This window comes from Nerophis ophidion, unplaced genomic scaffold (assembly GCF_033978795.1).
Source record: "Nerophis ophidion isolate RoL-2023_Sa unplaced genomic scaffold, RoL_Noph_v1.0 HiC_scaffold_52, whole genome shotgun sequence".
In the NCBI taxonomy this organism is placed as follows: Eukaryota; Metazoa; Chordata; class Actinopteri; order Syngnathiformes; family Syngnathidae; genus Nerophis; species Nerophis ophidion.
Window position 1 is genome coordinate 254,893 of NW_026906974.1, and position 16,805 is coordinate 271,697.

The 16,805-nt window shown below is 41.1% G+C and overlaps 2 protein-coding genes across 4 annotated transcripts in view; both read left to right on the top strand.

Annotated features, from left to right (window-relative positions):
• The window catches only part of LOC133546945 (oocyte zinc finger protein XlCOF6-like), a 127,607-nt gene extending 120,148 nt beyond the window's left edge, over positions 1-7,459 (top strand). For all 3 annotated transcript variants that reach the window (XM_061892789.1, XM_061892788.1, XM_061892790.1), the window contains one exon: positions 4,906-7,459. In XM_061892789.1, coding sequence (XP_061748773.1) covers positions 4,906-6,977 — 2,072 coding nt within the window. In that variant the 3' untranslated portion in view covers positions 6,978-7,459. The remainder of the gene's footprint in view (positions 1-4,905) is intronic.
• A 611-nt stretch (positions 7,460-8,070) lies between these two features.
• The window catches only part of LOC133546948 (zinc finger protein 567-like), a 334,269-nt gene continuing 325,534 nt past the window's right edge, over positions 8,071-16,805 (top strand). The window contains exon 1 of the mRNA XM_061892801.1: positions 8,071-8,660. Within this exon, the coding sequence (XP_061748785.1) occupies positions 8,646-8,660 (15 nt within the window). The 5' untranslated portion in view covers positions 8,071-8,645. The remainder of the gene's footprint in view (positions 8,661-16,805) is intronic.

The following is a 16,805-nucleotide window of genomic DNA, read 5'->3' on the forward strand; positions in this document are numbered from 1 at the left end:
ATCACACATGCATGCATACAACATGATACATCACACATGCATGTATACAACATGATACATCACACATGCATGCATACAACATGATACATCACACATGCATGCATACAACATGATACATCACACATGCATGCATACAACATGATACATCACACATACAACATGATACATCACACTTGCATGCACACAACATGATACATCACACATGCATGCATACAACATGATACATCACACATGCATGCATACAACATGATACATCACACTTGCATGCATACAACATGATACATCACACATGCATGCATACAACATGATACATCACACATGGATGCATACAACATGATACATCACACATGCATGCTTACAACATGATACATCACACATGCATGCATACAACATGATACATCACACATGCATGCATACAACATGATACATCACACATGCCTGCATACAGCATGATACATCACACATGCATGCATACAACATGATACATCACACATACAACATGATACATCACACTTGCATGCATACAACATGATACATCACACATGCATGCATACAACATGATACATCACACTTGCATGCATACAACATGATACATCACACATGCATGCATACAACATGATACATCACACATGCATGCATACAACATGATACATCACACATACAACATGATACATCACACTTGCATGCATACAACATGATACATCACACATGCATGCATACAACATGATACATCACACATGCATGCATACAACATGATACATCACACATGCATGCATACAACATGATACATCACACATGCATGTATACAACATGATACATCACACATGCATGCATACAACATGATACATCACACATGCATGCATACAACATGATACATCACACATACAACATGATACATCACACTTGCATGCACACAACATGATACATCACACATGCATGCATACAACATGATACATCACACATGCATGCATACAACATGATACATCACACATACAACATGATACATCACACTTGCATGCATACAACATGATACATCACACATGCATGCATACAACATGATACATCACACATGCATGCATACAACATGATACATCACACTTGCATGCATACAACATGATACATCACACATGCATGCATACAACATGATACATCACACATGCATGCATACAACATGATACATCACACATACAACATGATACATCACACTTGCATGCATACAACATGATACATCACACATGCATGCATACAACATGATACATCACACATGCATGCATACAACATGATACATCACACATGCATGCATACAACATGATACATCACACATGCATGTATACAACATGATACATCACACATGCATGCATACAACATGATACATCACACATGCATGCATACAACATGATACATCACACATGCATGCATACAACATGATACATCACACATACAACATGATACATCACACTTGCATGCACACAACATGATACATCACACATGCATGCATACAACATGATACATCACACATGCATGCATACAACATGATACATCACACTTGCATGCATACAACATGATACATCACACATGCATGCATACAACATGATACATCACACATGGATGCATACAACATGATACATCACACATGCATGCATACAACATGATACATCACACATGCATGTATACAACATGATACATCACACATGCATGCATACAACATGATACATCACACATGCCTGCATACAACATGATACTTCACACATGCATGCATACAACATGATACATCACACATGCCTGCATACAACATGATACATCACACATGCATGCATACAACATGATACATCACACTTGCATGCATACAACATGATACATCACACATGCATGCATACAACATGATACATCACACATGCATGTATACAACATGATACATCACACATGCATGCATACAACATGATACATCACACATGCATGCATACAACATGATACATCACACATACAACATGATACATCACACTTGCATGCACACAACATGATACATCACACATGCATGCATACAACATGATACATCACACATGCATGCATACAACATGATACATCACACTTGCATGCATACAACATGATACATCACACATGCATGCATACAACATGATACATCACACATGGATGCATACAACATGATACATCACACATGCATGCATACAACATGATACATCACACATGCATGTATACAACATGATACATCACACATGCATGCATACAACATGATACATCACACATGCCTGCATACAACATGATACATCACACATGCATGCATACAACATGATACATCACACATACAACATGATACATCACACATGCATGTATACAACATGATACATCACACATGCATGCATACAACATGATACATCACACATGCATGCATACAACATGATACATCACACTTGCATGCATACAACATGATACATCACACATGCATGCATACAACATGATACATCACACATGGATGCATACATCATGATACATCCCGCATGCATGCATACAACATGATACATCACACATGCATACAACATGATACATCACACATGCATGCATACAACATGATACATCACACATGGATGCATACAACATGATACATCACACATGCATGCATACAACATGATACATCACACATGCATGCATACAACATGATACATCACACATACAACATGATACATCACACTTGCATGCATACAACATGATACATCACACATGCATGCATACAACATGATACATCACACATGCATGCATACAACATGATACATCACACATGCATGCATACAACATGATACATCACACATACAACATGATACATCACACTTGCATGCATACAACATGACACATCACACATGCATGCACACAACATGATACATCACACATGCATGCATACAACATGATACATCACACATACAACATGATACATCACACATGCATGCATACAACATGATACATCACACATACAACATGATACATCACACATGCATGCATACAACATGATACATCACACATGCATGCATACAACATGATACATCACACATGCATGCATACAACATGATACATCACACATACAACATGATACATCACACTTGCATGCATACAACATGACACATCACACATGCATGCATACAACATGATACATCACACATGCATGCATACAACATGATACATCACACATGCATACAACATGATACATCACACATGCACGCATACAACATGATACATCACACATACAACATGATACATCACACTTGCATGCATACAACATGACACATCACACATGCATGCACACAACATGATACATCACACATGCATGCATACAACATGATACATCACACATACAACATGATACATCACACATGCATGCATACAACATGATACATCACACATACAACATGATACATCACACATGCATGCATACAACATGATACATCACACATGCATGCATACAACATGATACATCACACATGCATGCATACAACATGATACATCACACATACAACATGATACATCACACTTGCATGCATACAACATGACACATCACACATGCATGCATACAACATGATACATCACACATGCATGCATACAACATGATACATCACACATGCATACAACATGATACATCACACATGCATGCATACAACATGATACATCACACATGGATGCATACAACATGATACATCACACATGCATGCATACAACATGATACATCACACATGCATGCATACAACATTATACATCACACATGCATGCATACAACATGATACATCACACATGCATGCATACAACATGATACATCACACATGCATGCATACAACATGATACATCACACATGCATACAACATGATACATCACACATGCATGCATACAACATGATACATCACACATGGATGCATACAACATGATACATCACACATGCATACAACATGATACATCACACATGCATGCATACAACATGATACATCACACATGGATGCATACAACATGATACAGTCAGGACAAAAAAAGCATGTTGGTTTGAGAACTTAAAAAAATCCCAGTTTTCCCGAGATTCAAACTCTTCAACATTCAAACTATTCTTACATTCATACTACATTCTGTCAACCTTTCAGTTCAGCTTCAGCATTGGAGCATTCAAACACAATTCTTTCAGGAATTTCTTCATCTACTTAATATTATTATAATAATTAAATGTAGCTTACCACATTGAGTGGGTGGACTGCATGAATGATGTCTTCTCAGTTCTCACTGTAACGCAATTTGAGTGTCTAGAAACACTTTAAATTAATTCAATATTACTATTATTAATAAGGTAAACAAGTTATCTTTTGAAGGAGTAGTCAGTAATCTGATTACTTCTTCCCAGTTTAACTGTGGTGACACTATCTAAATGAAAGTAAAACAGATGTCATCTTTTTTGGACAACATGTTTGACTTTGAACAGTACAGTAGAAAATGGATGGATGGATGTTGACTATGCTCATGCTATTTTTAGTGTGACATGTCTCTAAAGAGGAATGTGAAAATGACAGTAATTATTGTCCACCAGCAGGGGGAGCTCATCACTAGTACTACTGCGTGGAGGCTGGCATGTGGTACATTATTTCCTGTGTGTGTATGACTTATTCAGAGAGAGAACAGCACACTAGTATGGATTGCAGGAATTAATTTGAGGATGTTTTTATATGAATAAGGTGGATTGGATGTTAGCCTGGGAAGGCATTCCCCTGAAGGTCTTCTTCATGTGTCAGCTGGAAGTACCCTGACTGCTGTGAGGGGAAATTGATGAGATTGTGAGATCATATGTTGGTGCAGGACAATGTCTCATGTGACTGAGCAAAGCTGGACTTTTCTCAAGAAAGTTTGTTTTCTCCCGTCCCGTAGATGTCGAAGAACATCTTTTTCGTGAGCAGGAAGAGGAACCACAGCCCCCCCACATTAAAGAGGAAGTTGAGACGCCACAGACCCATAATGTTAAACTGACCCTTCACATTAAAGGGCAAGCGGAGGACCCACTGAACTTACACATCAAAAATAAAGAGGAGGACCCACTGACCCCTCACATTAAACAGGAAGAGGAGGACCCACTGAACCCTCACATTAAAGAGGAAGAGGAAGACCAAGATACGCCGCACATTAAAGAGGAAGAGGAGGACCAAGAGCCGCCGCACATTAAAGAGGAAGAGGAGGACCAAGATACGCCGCAGATTAAAGAGGAAGAGGAGGAAGAGGGCATCAGTCAGCCTAAATGGTTGGAGGAGTTCCCAGTGACTGGTGTCCCTGTGAAGAGTGAAGATGATGAGGTGAAAGGTGAAAGTGAGGAGAGGGGAGGGGGGGAGCCTCCAAGCAGCAGCTCAACACAACACATGACAACAGAAGCTGATGGAGACCACTGTGGAGGATCACAAGCAGACAAGCTCTTAGCTCCACTATCAGATAGTGAGGACACAACGTCACACTCTCCTGACACTGATGATGAAGACTCTAAAGATGATAAGACATGTCACACTGACAACACTCACTTCACATCTTCTCACTCTCACAAAACCTTTAAATACCATTGTAGTCTGAAAGTACACATGAAAACACACACTGGAGAAAAACGTTTTTCTTGTTCAATCTGTAGTAAAGGTTTTACACAACGTCAGAATTTGAAGGTACACATGAGAACACACACCGGTGAAAAACCTTTTTCCTGTTCAATCTGCGGGAAAGGTTTTAGAGAAAGTCAACATTTGAAAAGACACAAGAAAACACACACTGGTGAAAACCCTTTTTCCCGTTCAACATGTGGTAAAAGTTTTACACGAAGTCAGAGTTTTAAAGAACACATGAGAACACACACTGGTGAAAAAACTTTTTCCTGTTCAACCTGCGGTAAAGGTTTTACACAAAGTCAGAGTTTGAAAGTACACATGAGAGCACACACTGGTGAAAAACCTTTTTCCTGTTCAACCTGTGGTAAAGGTTTTACAAAAAGTCAGAGTTTGAAAAGACACATGAAAATACACACTGGTGAAAAACCTTTTTCCTGTTCAACCTGTGGTAAAGGTTTTACAAAAAGTCAGAGTTTGAAAAGACACATGAAAATACACACTGGTGAAAAACCTTTTTCCTGTTCAACCTGTGGTAAAAGTTTTACACGAAGTCAGAGTTTTAAAGAACACATGAGAATACACACTGGTGAAAAAACTTTTCCCTGTTCAATCTGTGGTAAAGGTTTTGCAAGAAGTCAACATTTGAAAGTACACATGAGAACACACACTGGTGAAAAAGCTTTTTCTTGTTCAACCTGTGGTAAAAGTTTTACACAAAGTCAACATTTGAAAGTACACATGAGAACACACACTGGTGAAAAAGCTTTTTCCTGTTCAACCTGTGGTAAAGGTTTTACACAAAGTCAAAATATGAAAGTACACACTAGAACACACACTGGTGAAAAATCACATTCCTGTTCAATCTGCAACAGAAGCTTTGGTGAACGATCAACCCTTGTAAGACACATGAGAACACACACTGGTGAAAAAACTTTTCCCTGTTCAATCTGTGGTAAAGGTTTTGCAAGAAGTCAACATTTGAAAAGACACATGAGAACACACACTGGTGAAAAAGCTTTTTCTTGTTCAACCTGTGGTAAAGGTTTTACACAAAGTCAACATTTGAAAGTACACATGAGAACACACACTGGCGAAAAAGCTTTTTCTTGTTCAACCTGTGGTAAAGGTTTTACACAAAGTCAACATTTGAAAGTACACATGAGAACACACACTGGTGAAAAACCTTTTTCCTGTTCAATCTGCAACAGAAGCTTTTGTGACCGATCAACCCTTGTAAGACACATGAGAAGACACTCTGGAGAAAAAGTGTTGAGTTGTGGTGTGTGTGGTGAAAGATTGTCTTCTAAGTACCAGTGTAAGAAACACAAGTGTGCTGGTGAGAACAGCAGCAGCAAATGAAACTGCAGGATTTGAAATAAACTGTCCAGACTTTCATTTTGACTTTCTAACAACATCAGCACATATAACATGTGTGACATTGTTGTTTGTCTAACACAATCTTGTTAATATGAGTCTAACATTTATAGATTAGATAGTTGGAAATATAAAAGTATTACTTATTTGTATTTGTAATTGTTAATAATCCCATAGATTATCACCTTTATATGATATACATATGTACTGGTTCACATCTGAAACATCTTCTGGACCACTTCAGGAAGCATATTATTATTTACTTTATACATCATTTGAACAGTTGTCTTTTATACAATTTTAAAATGTGTGACTTTATGAATCATTTGTTGGGTCTCTATAATCCATTTTATTATTCATCTTTACTACTCTCTTTTGTAATATGATGATTGTGTTGTGATTTTTTTATACTTTAACTTAATATGTATGTACTTGTACGTTTATGCAATAAAAAGTGAGAGAAAATGGCTGAGTTGTTTGTGGAAGGATGTTTTGTTTTTACTAACATACATTTGTGGGTTAAAAAAAAAATCCCCACTATTGTGTTTTAAACATACTTTACCTTTTTTTTTCTTTCTTTCTTTTTTAACATCCCCAAAACAATATCAGTCAAAGTTTGGAATGTCAGGCAAAAGCCAATATTGTACATCATCTCACAGAGCTTTATTTTGCATACATTCATGAAAAAAAAATGTTTAATTTGTTTCCCTATCACAGAACGAACAAGTGTTGTCTTCAATTGCAAAACAACATCTTAAAAATTATTTCAAATTTTTTCCTTAAATTAACTCCTTGGCGTTTGGAAGAATGGAAACTTTCAAATTATGAGTTTTATTTTTTTGTTCCAGAGAAAATACAATAAAGAAGAAATGGTAAAGAATTAAAAAAAAAAAATATATATATATATATATATATATATTTACTGGAATTACAATATTTTGAACAAATGCCTTTATAATTGTTTAAAATATTTTGTCTGTTTGTAGGTTGTACTTAATGAAATCTACAAATAACAAAATACTTTTATCATTCAATAAGTGCATCAGTGACCAAATGCCTTTTTCAAACCATTGCTGTTCAAAGATGGATTTGTTTCTCATTTTAATATAAGAACAATTCCATAGTGGAGTATTGTGTGTGATGAAGTTGTGTTTGTAAATTAGTTTCCAGTACAACAACACTTGCTGGTAGGGATGGGTACTGTTCACTTCTAATTCCATGTTTTATGTGTTATATATGTCAATATATTGTGTGTTTGTATTTTGCCAACATGGTAGAATCACATGGGGCTTCACGGTGGAAGAGGGGTTAGTGCGTCTGCCTCACAATATGAAGTTCCTGCAGTCCTGGGTTCAAATCCAGGCTCGGGATCTTTCTGTGTGGAGTTTGCATGTTCTCCCCGTGACTGCGTGGGTTCCCTCCGGGTACTCCGGCTTCCTCCCACCTCCAAAGACATGCACCTGGGGATAGGTTGATTGGCAACACTAAATGGTCCCTAGTGTGTGAATGTGAGTGTGAATGTTGTCTGTCTATCTGTGTTGGCCCTGTGATGAGGTGGCGACTTGTCCAGGGTGTACCCTGCCTTCCGCCCGATTGTAGCTGAGATAGGCGCCAGCGCCCCCCGCGACCCCGAAAGGGAATAAGCGGTAGAAAATGGATGGATGGATGGTAGAATCACATGATAGGCAGATTGGTACCGGGCCGCAGAAGAATTTTTTATAAAAAAAAAAATTCTTAAATCAACAAAAAAACACAATATACACTTACAATTAGTGGACTAACCACAAAAACCTCCCTTTTTCATGACAAAGAAGAAAAAAAGAAAAAAAAAGGACCCCCCTGATTCTAGTGGCATTTAAAAAACTGTTTTTATTCTCTCTCCATATTCCCAACTGACCACAAGACTCAAAAGACAACATTTTCGATGGAGCTTGGGCGGTTTATAACTTGTCGAATTTCCCGGCAAATCTGTACTGCTTCCTGAAGCGGTCACGGGGCTTCTCACGTCATCATTTCTGGCTCCTCCCCTGAATGAAATAGGCCTCCATACACGCCTGGTGGAAACACCTCCTCCATTAGTCCACACACGCCTCCAAGCCTCCGCACCATCGGAAGCGGACCAAGGATCGCTGGCTGACACCGATATATCAATTTAATAGCATCACACATAGATAGAAAAAATACAAAAAAATGGAAAAAAGCCGATAGGGCTGGGCGATCAAACAATGTCAATATATATTGCAAATATTGCAAAAGACATCAAATCGAAACCAATTAAAAAAATAGTCATTTGAAAAAAATACATAGGGCTGGGCTGTAAAACAATACAATATATATAATGATAGACACATGACTGATGTTAAAAAAGTAGGAAAATGGCCAATAGGGCTGGCTGATAAAACTAGACAAGGACTGGGGGGGGAGCACGCTAGAGAGAGAGAGGGAGAGAGCGAGAGAGAGAGAGAGACAGAGAGAGAGAGAGAGAGAGAGAGAGAGAGAGAGAGGGAGGGAGAAAACCAAACTTATGAAGAGGGAACGTGCGCCCTCCTGTGGACTTCTTCCGCAATTGCACACACAAAGAACTTCATTACTTCCAAGTGTGCCTTATTTAGTGTCCCAGACTTCCAATTCCTCCTTTACATGTTTAGTGTATAAGTATTAATTAAACAACTGTTTAATATATGAATATTAAAAACTTGTTTAGTGTATAAATATTAAATACATGTTTAGCGTATAAATTATATATATATATATATATATATATATATATATATATATATATATATATATATATATATATATATATATATATAAATATATATTTAGAGAGAGAGAGAGCAAGAGAGAGAAAGAGAGAGAAAAAGAGAGAGAGAGAGAGAGAGAGAGAGAGAGAGAGAGAGACCAGACTTATTAAGAGGGAACGTGCGCCCTCCTGTGGACTTCTGCTGCCTCTGCTGTCGTGGAAATTTCCTAAAGACGATCCTTTAGTGACAAATAGCTTTAAAATGATTTATTAGAGTAACAAACAAATAATAACAAGCTTTGCAAAGCGAGACCAAACCAGAACGACACATCCGTTCATTCCAGCTTGTTCTAACTCTTTTAGAATATGTCATGACAATATTATATTCTCAGAAGTCCCACCCTCCATGCTCATTAACATACAGTATCCCAGTAAAAGAATGCCCAAGGTCCTGTGAAGGGGAGAGGGTGTGGTTTGTCCAGAAGGATGACACAGAAGACAGAGCTTGATCAGATTAGAGGTCTCCTGCAGAACGTCACATTCCTAAGCCTAATAAACAACTTTTGGCGACCCGTTTAAAGAACATCATCAATTAAAACGAGTACAAGTAATTTTGCTATCACAATCCTCCCTTTTATTACCTATAATAAACTACAAAAACAACATTACTAACTAGCGAAAAAAACACACACCAAATAACCCTTAGAAAGTAATAACATGATTAAAAATAAAATTACAAAACGCCACACAAATACTCAACCTAATCAACATTATAATCAAGTAACATCTCGAAGAACGGATCTTCATTTTCATCCTTGAAATCTACCTCACCTTGTCCCAAGGCTGTGTACTGAACGAACGTAGACGAAATCATACGCGTGATTAGTGATCTTATCAGCGGAATCACACAAACTGACAAGACAAACAATAGAGCTAAGACCACTAGCATAATCGTCCCAATTTGCATTATCCACGAACGCCAGTTTGCTACTCAGGACGGATCCACCACAAAATCTTCTCCTATTGCGTCTCGCAGAGAAGTCAAATTCTGAATACCCTGCGAAATGACGGAATCATCTCCAGTATTGTCTGGAATGTACGTACAGCACCATGAATTCAGCATAGCACAAACTCCTCCGACGTTCGCTACCAAATGGTCTAATACTATACGATTTTGCAAAGTCACTGCCCGTAACGCCTTCATTTCCACTCTGCTCGCCTCCGTAATAGTAACTGTCCAATTTACAAAACCTGAAAACCGATGATTCAGCATCTCCATTCTAAGCATGAGTTTCCCCACGCCCAGCTGTGGAAACAATGACAATGCCACCTTTTCTCCTGGTGTCCAAAGTTCAAGATCTGCAGGCACATTTGTACCCCAAATCGCATCATGGGGTGCATACTCACGCTTACCCCTATGACTCGGAACAGCTGACACAATGTAAGAGTGGTCAGCAGCTGTTATCATAGCACAACGGCCCATCCAATTCTATGGCAATCTAACATAAACGTTAAAGCCACAAAGCCACAGAACATCCTCCTGAGGCCGCGTGCCAGTTTGATCTGTAAAATAGGGAGAACAGCCCCCTCCTTGCGCAGCCTGTGAAATGTTCAAACTAGTGTTACCGTGATATGTAGTGCATGAACTAGTCACATTTAAACAATACATCAGTGGAATTTGTCCCATCTGCACTGGCGGCTCTCTAAGGCTCCAAGATACCGCATAACACGCACATTTCATACCCGGCCTAATATAAACTGGACCAAAAAGCACATTCGTATCATTATCGGACCACAGATCATAAAAATCTAACTTCGGATCTTCAAGCGAAGACAAAGGTGTCCCCGTATGCGCTTTAACCGTATCATTCAGATTTGCTGCAAAAAGGTATAACACATCCTGGGAAAATATCTATAACCCTCCATTACAGGCTTAGGTGTGACATGTGGATTGGACGCCGCTATAGGCATATATGTACAGACATAGCAGTTTGAGACATTATGTGAGTCCGCTACACATTTGTCCTGGTGATTTTGGCCCTCAGCGCCTTCACCTGTGTCTGCAAACTAGTAGTGTTTCTCTAAAGATGTGATGCGAGGGAGGTGTGTGTAACCCTCGTCTCTGCAGCCGCGGATCCTGCCGTAGGAGCCAAAAGCGATTTTACAGCTCCTCACTCCTCTGCTGCCACCGCTACAGGGCCCGAAATCGCCTTGCATTGCGAAGCGTGGACCCACGTCGGCCGTTCTTCCACTTTCACTGCAGTGTGGGTGACGAGGAGAACTTGGAACGGGCCGAGCCAGCCTCATTGTTTCCAGCTCTTCCGTCTGAAGTTCTTGATAAGCACGAAGTCGCCCGGCACAATGGTGTGTAGAGGATGATCCGCTCGCCCCGGAAGCGCCAAAGAGACTTGCCTTCAAATATTAGCAAAACACTTTGTTAAAGATATACAATATCTTACCAGTCCGTCTTCACAGAGGGTCGTCTCAATTGGCGGTCCTGATGGTCCTATCCCCACATTAGGGGGGACTGCAAACAGAATCTCAAAAGGTGACAGGTTATGACGCGTGCACACCTGCATAGGCATGTACATGACAACTATCCGCAAACATTTAGGCCAGCTGAGCTTAGTCTCTTCACAACATTTGGCAAGTTTTAATTGAATTGTTCCGTTTCCTCTTTCAACAGCACCTCCGGATTGTGATGGTAGCTGCAATGAGTTCTCAAATCAATTTGCAAATAATCAGACAATTGCTGTATCACCTCATTTACAAAATGTGAACCATTGTCACTCCATAACTTCTTTGGAATGCCCCACTTTGCCACAATTTCAGTTAAAAGTGCTTTTGCCACTGCAGCGGAAGAAGCATGTTTCGCTGGGAAGGCTTCTACCCATTCTGAAAACATATCAACCATCCATCCACCCATCCATTTTCTACCGCTTATTCCCTTTTTGGGTCGCGGGGGGCGCTGGCGCCTATCTCAGCTACAATCAGGCGGAAGGCGGAGTACACCCTGGACAAGTCGCCACCTCATCGCAGGGCCGACACAGATAGACAGACAACATTCATACTCACATTCACACACTAAGGACCATTTACACATCACTAGACAATATTTTTTCCCTTCACTGGGTGTAAGTTCAATGAAATCCACCATGACATGCTCAAAAGCCCTACTTGGCGGTGGGTGTGCTGCTTGTGGTAATGGTCTAAGTTTACCTGGATTATTTTGAGCACAAATCAAACAACTTTTACAGAGATGTTCTGTGAAAGCGTAAAAGCCCTTAGTAAACCAGAATTGCTGTACTGCTCGACACATCCCTCCCTTTGACACATGGTCCAACCCATCACTCAATTTCACATAACAATCAAACAAGCCTTTAGGAAGACAAGGCTTCCCATCCATCCATCCATTTTCTGCCGCTTATTCCCTTTGGGGTCGCGGGGGGCGCTGGTGCCTATCTCAGCTACAATCGGGCAGAAGGCGGGGTACACCCTGGACAAGTCACCACCGCATCACAGGGCCAACACAGATAGACAGACAACATTCATACAAAGCTTCAGGCGTCAGGGCCAAACCCGGCTCCATCCCGGAAAACAGCACCAGAATTAGCCCATGCCTGTCGTTCCTCGCCCACAAACAACTCGGCACTTGCGCCAACAAGGAGGAAATCTCAGTCGGAGAAGTCACCGCAGTCAAAGTCAGGTGTGCGTCATACTTTTCGTCAGTCGGAGATGCTAATTGCACCGAACGTAGCAAATGAATTTTTGCCGCATAATTAATCCGATATGCATCAACTGATTGTGAATAGAATACATTTTTTCCCGCGTGCACACGGTTGCCAATCCTTTGCCAAAAAACAGTCATGCATAAAAGGATTTAAATCCCGCCAATTATCAGATTTAGCTTTTGCTATCGAAATGTGCGGACTGGAATTTTCAACATGATCCAATATTTCTTGTGATGGAGTTAATTTTACTGCAACTGCACATTTGCATCCATCGAAATAGACGTCATTAATAAACAAACTATCATTCAAACCATGATAGAATGAAGCTTCATATTCTTGGTCCGGACCTTCACGAACATGTGACACACAATACATGCTTTCAGATTCAATTCTGTCAGATACTGGATTCAAACAGGGTGATATTGTGCTCTCTAGATCCTGCAAAGCAGTGGTCCTTACCCACCACTGATAGATATAGAGCGGACAATTCACCTCCAATGAGACAAAATTCGACCCATTTGCATTCCTCTCCACTTTGAGGCCTTCTGGCATCGGAGTGATTCCGATACCCCATTTTAACATTAAATCACGACCCAACAGATTGATTGGACAAAGATCAGACATTAAAAACAAATGTTTTGTTGTCATTGTACAATCAGCCGTCGCCCATGTACAACGAATTGGTATTGAAAACTTTTCAAGACAGTTTGCCCACTCGCACTAGTGGAAAACATAGTTCTACCACTCAATTTTGTAGAGAATTCACTCGTTTGAATTACGCTGTTTGTCGCTCCAGAATCGACAAGAAACGTCAATGACCTTCCACCCACATCACACACAATCATCGGCATTTTCTTATAGGCTAAGTCCTCACAAAAAGCATACGTCCCAATCATTGGCTGTTCACACTCTTCTAATTCCCTAATTCTGTCCTGCACCTTAGCAAGCAGCAATGTATCAGTAAAAGCAAGTGCGTCTTCGTTGCGGTTAGCGGTTAGTATGGTGTTGTCGTGAGAAGCTGTTGGTGCAACACTTATCTGTTTCGTTGTCTCAGGTCCCGAGCCGGTCAGTCAATCTGAATTGTTTCTGAGTTGGCCTCCATCCGCTCTGCCCCAATAGTCCCGCTGTCCATCCCGTTTATTCTCAGGACAGTCTCGCCTCCAGTGACCTTCCTTTCCGCACGTGAAACAATAGTTACGGCCACGTCCATCTTTCTTCTTGCCTCCATCCCGCGTTCATTTCACAGTGGCAGTCCTCAAAGTGTTCAGAAATCAGTCCTTGGTGGGGTCCCACAAGTCCCCCATGTCCCAAAGATGCAAAAAAATGAATAAAAAAAACAGGGGCCGGATTTGGACCCCGGCGTGCCATAGCTTGGACACCTATTTCAAAAATTGCCCCCGGCCGGGTACCTTTTCCTTGGAGTTCATAGAGAGCCAATCCAGCAGAAAATTGTCATTTTAAACAAAGAGAGGGAGTTTGGAGGGGGCAAAACGTCCCGCGTGCACCTCTGCTGCTATCTTTGCCAACTGCTCCGGTCCCAGATGCACCAGCAGAAGTTTTTGTATTTCTGCTCCTGTGGGACGCCATGCCCGACAGAAAGCCTGGAATGCGGCTGCAAGCGCGTCTCCACCTCTGTGTGGTGACGGCCAGTCTCTGATCGCTTCACGCATTTCCTGGTCCATCTGGTGTAAGACCAAAGCGGGAGTCCCTTGCGGTCCTGGATATTCCATCATCGGAGCCTGGAAGGTTCTGCCACTTCTCAGAGTCCTGCCAGCACTGTCCTCACTCAGAGACATTTTATTCACTTCGTTGGTCACATGTTGAATTGATGAGCCCGATGCTCCTTGATTGTCATCCTGATGTGAGTGGGAGGACCCCCCCGAGACTGCCCGCTGGTAGTTAGTGGGCGGAAACGGCGTTGTGAGGGGTAGAGTTGGGAGCTGCTGAAGCTGGAGCTGGAGGGGTGACATCGGCGGGTGCTGTTGTTGGTGCTGGTGCTGCTGTTGCTGTTGCTGCTGCTGCTGCTGCTGGTCGTAGTGCGGGGGCAGAGTGGGGTAAAGTGGCGTCCAGTCCTCAGAAACCCTTCGACTGCGACTCAGGCCCTGAGATTGGATCGAAAACAGAGTACTGGGAAAAATATCAGTTGCAAGATCGATCTTTTCTTTATTTTCTGCTTCACTCATCTAATGTTTCTTTATGTTGTTCAAACAATTCAAATCTTTCACACCCACAGTCTTTCCCTTTCGCATGTTGACCTCTTGTAGCGCTAACTTTTCTTAAATTTTACTCAATTGATTCATCCTAAATGAACCAGTCTTGGGAAATCCCAATTCATTCACCCATACTTTCACACACATTAGGGCTCCCTCTACATATTTTCTTTCATTGTGCACATACATGGGAAATCACAATCGAATACCTCAGGCTTAACTTTCCTGGACTACATATTCGAGCTCGTTTTAATTTTCCGCTCTTTTTGTTTAAACTTAACATACTAAAATGTGTGTTGTTTCTTCCGGCCTCTAACCGGGCATACACTCACGGCCTTATAGACACTGTTAATCATCGGGACTCTAACCCATTAAAATTTATGACGAGACGGCTCCAACCCTAAATCCGTGTTATTTGTTCCGGCCTCTAACCGGGCATATAGATACGTTTTTAGGAAGACACGGCTACTTTCATTGGGACTCCAACCCGGCATTAAAATCGGGACTCTAACCCAGGGACTCTAACCCAGCGCTACATTTTGGGACTCTAACCCAGCGCTACAATTGGGACTCTAACCCAGGGACTCTAACCCAGCGCTACAATTGGGACTCTAACCCAGGGACTCTAACCCAGCGCTACAATTGGGACTCTAACCCAGGGACTCTAACCCAGCGCTACATTTTGGGACTCTAACCCATTGACTCTAACCCAGCGCTACATTTTGGGACTCTAACCCAGGGACTCTAACCCAGTGCTACAATTGGGACTCTAACCCAGGGACTCTAACCCAGTGCTACGATTGGGACTCTAACCCAGGGACTCTAACCCAGCGCTACATTTTGGGACTCTAACCCATTGACTCTAACCCAGCGCTACATTTTGGGACTCTAACCCAGGGACTCTAACCCAGCGCTACATTTTGGGACTCTAACCCATTGACTCTAACCCAGCGCTACATTTTGGGACTCTAACCCAGGGACTCTAACCCAGCGCTACATTTTGGGACTCTAACCCAGGGACTCTAACCCGGCATTAAAAATCGTAGGGAGACGGAAAAAGAACGGCTAATTTCCCATGTATGAAACATATAAATCACTCAAGCTTTGTCACACAAAAAAACCTTTTGTG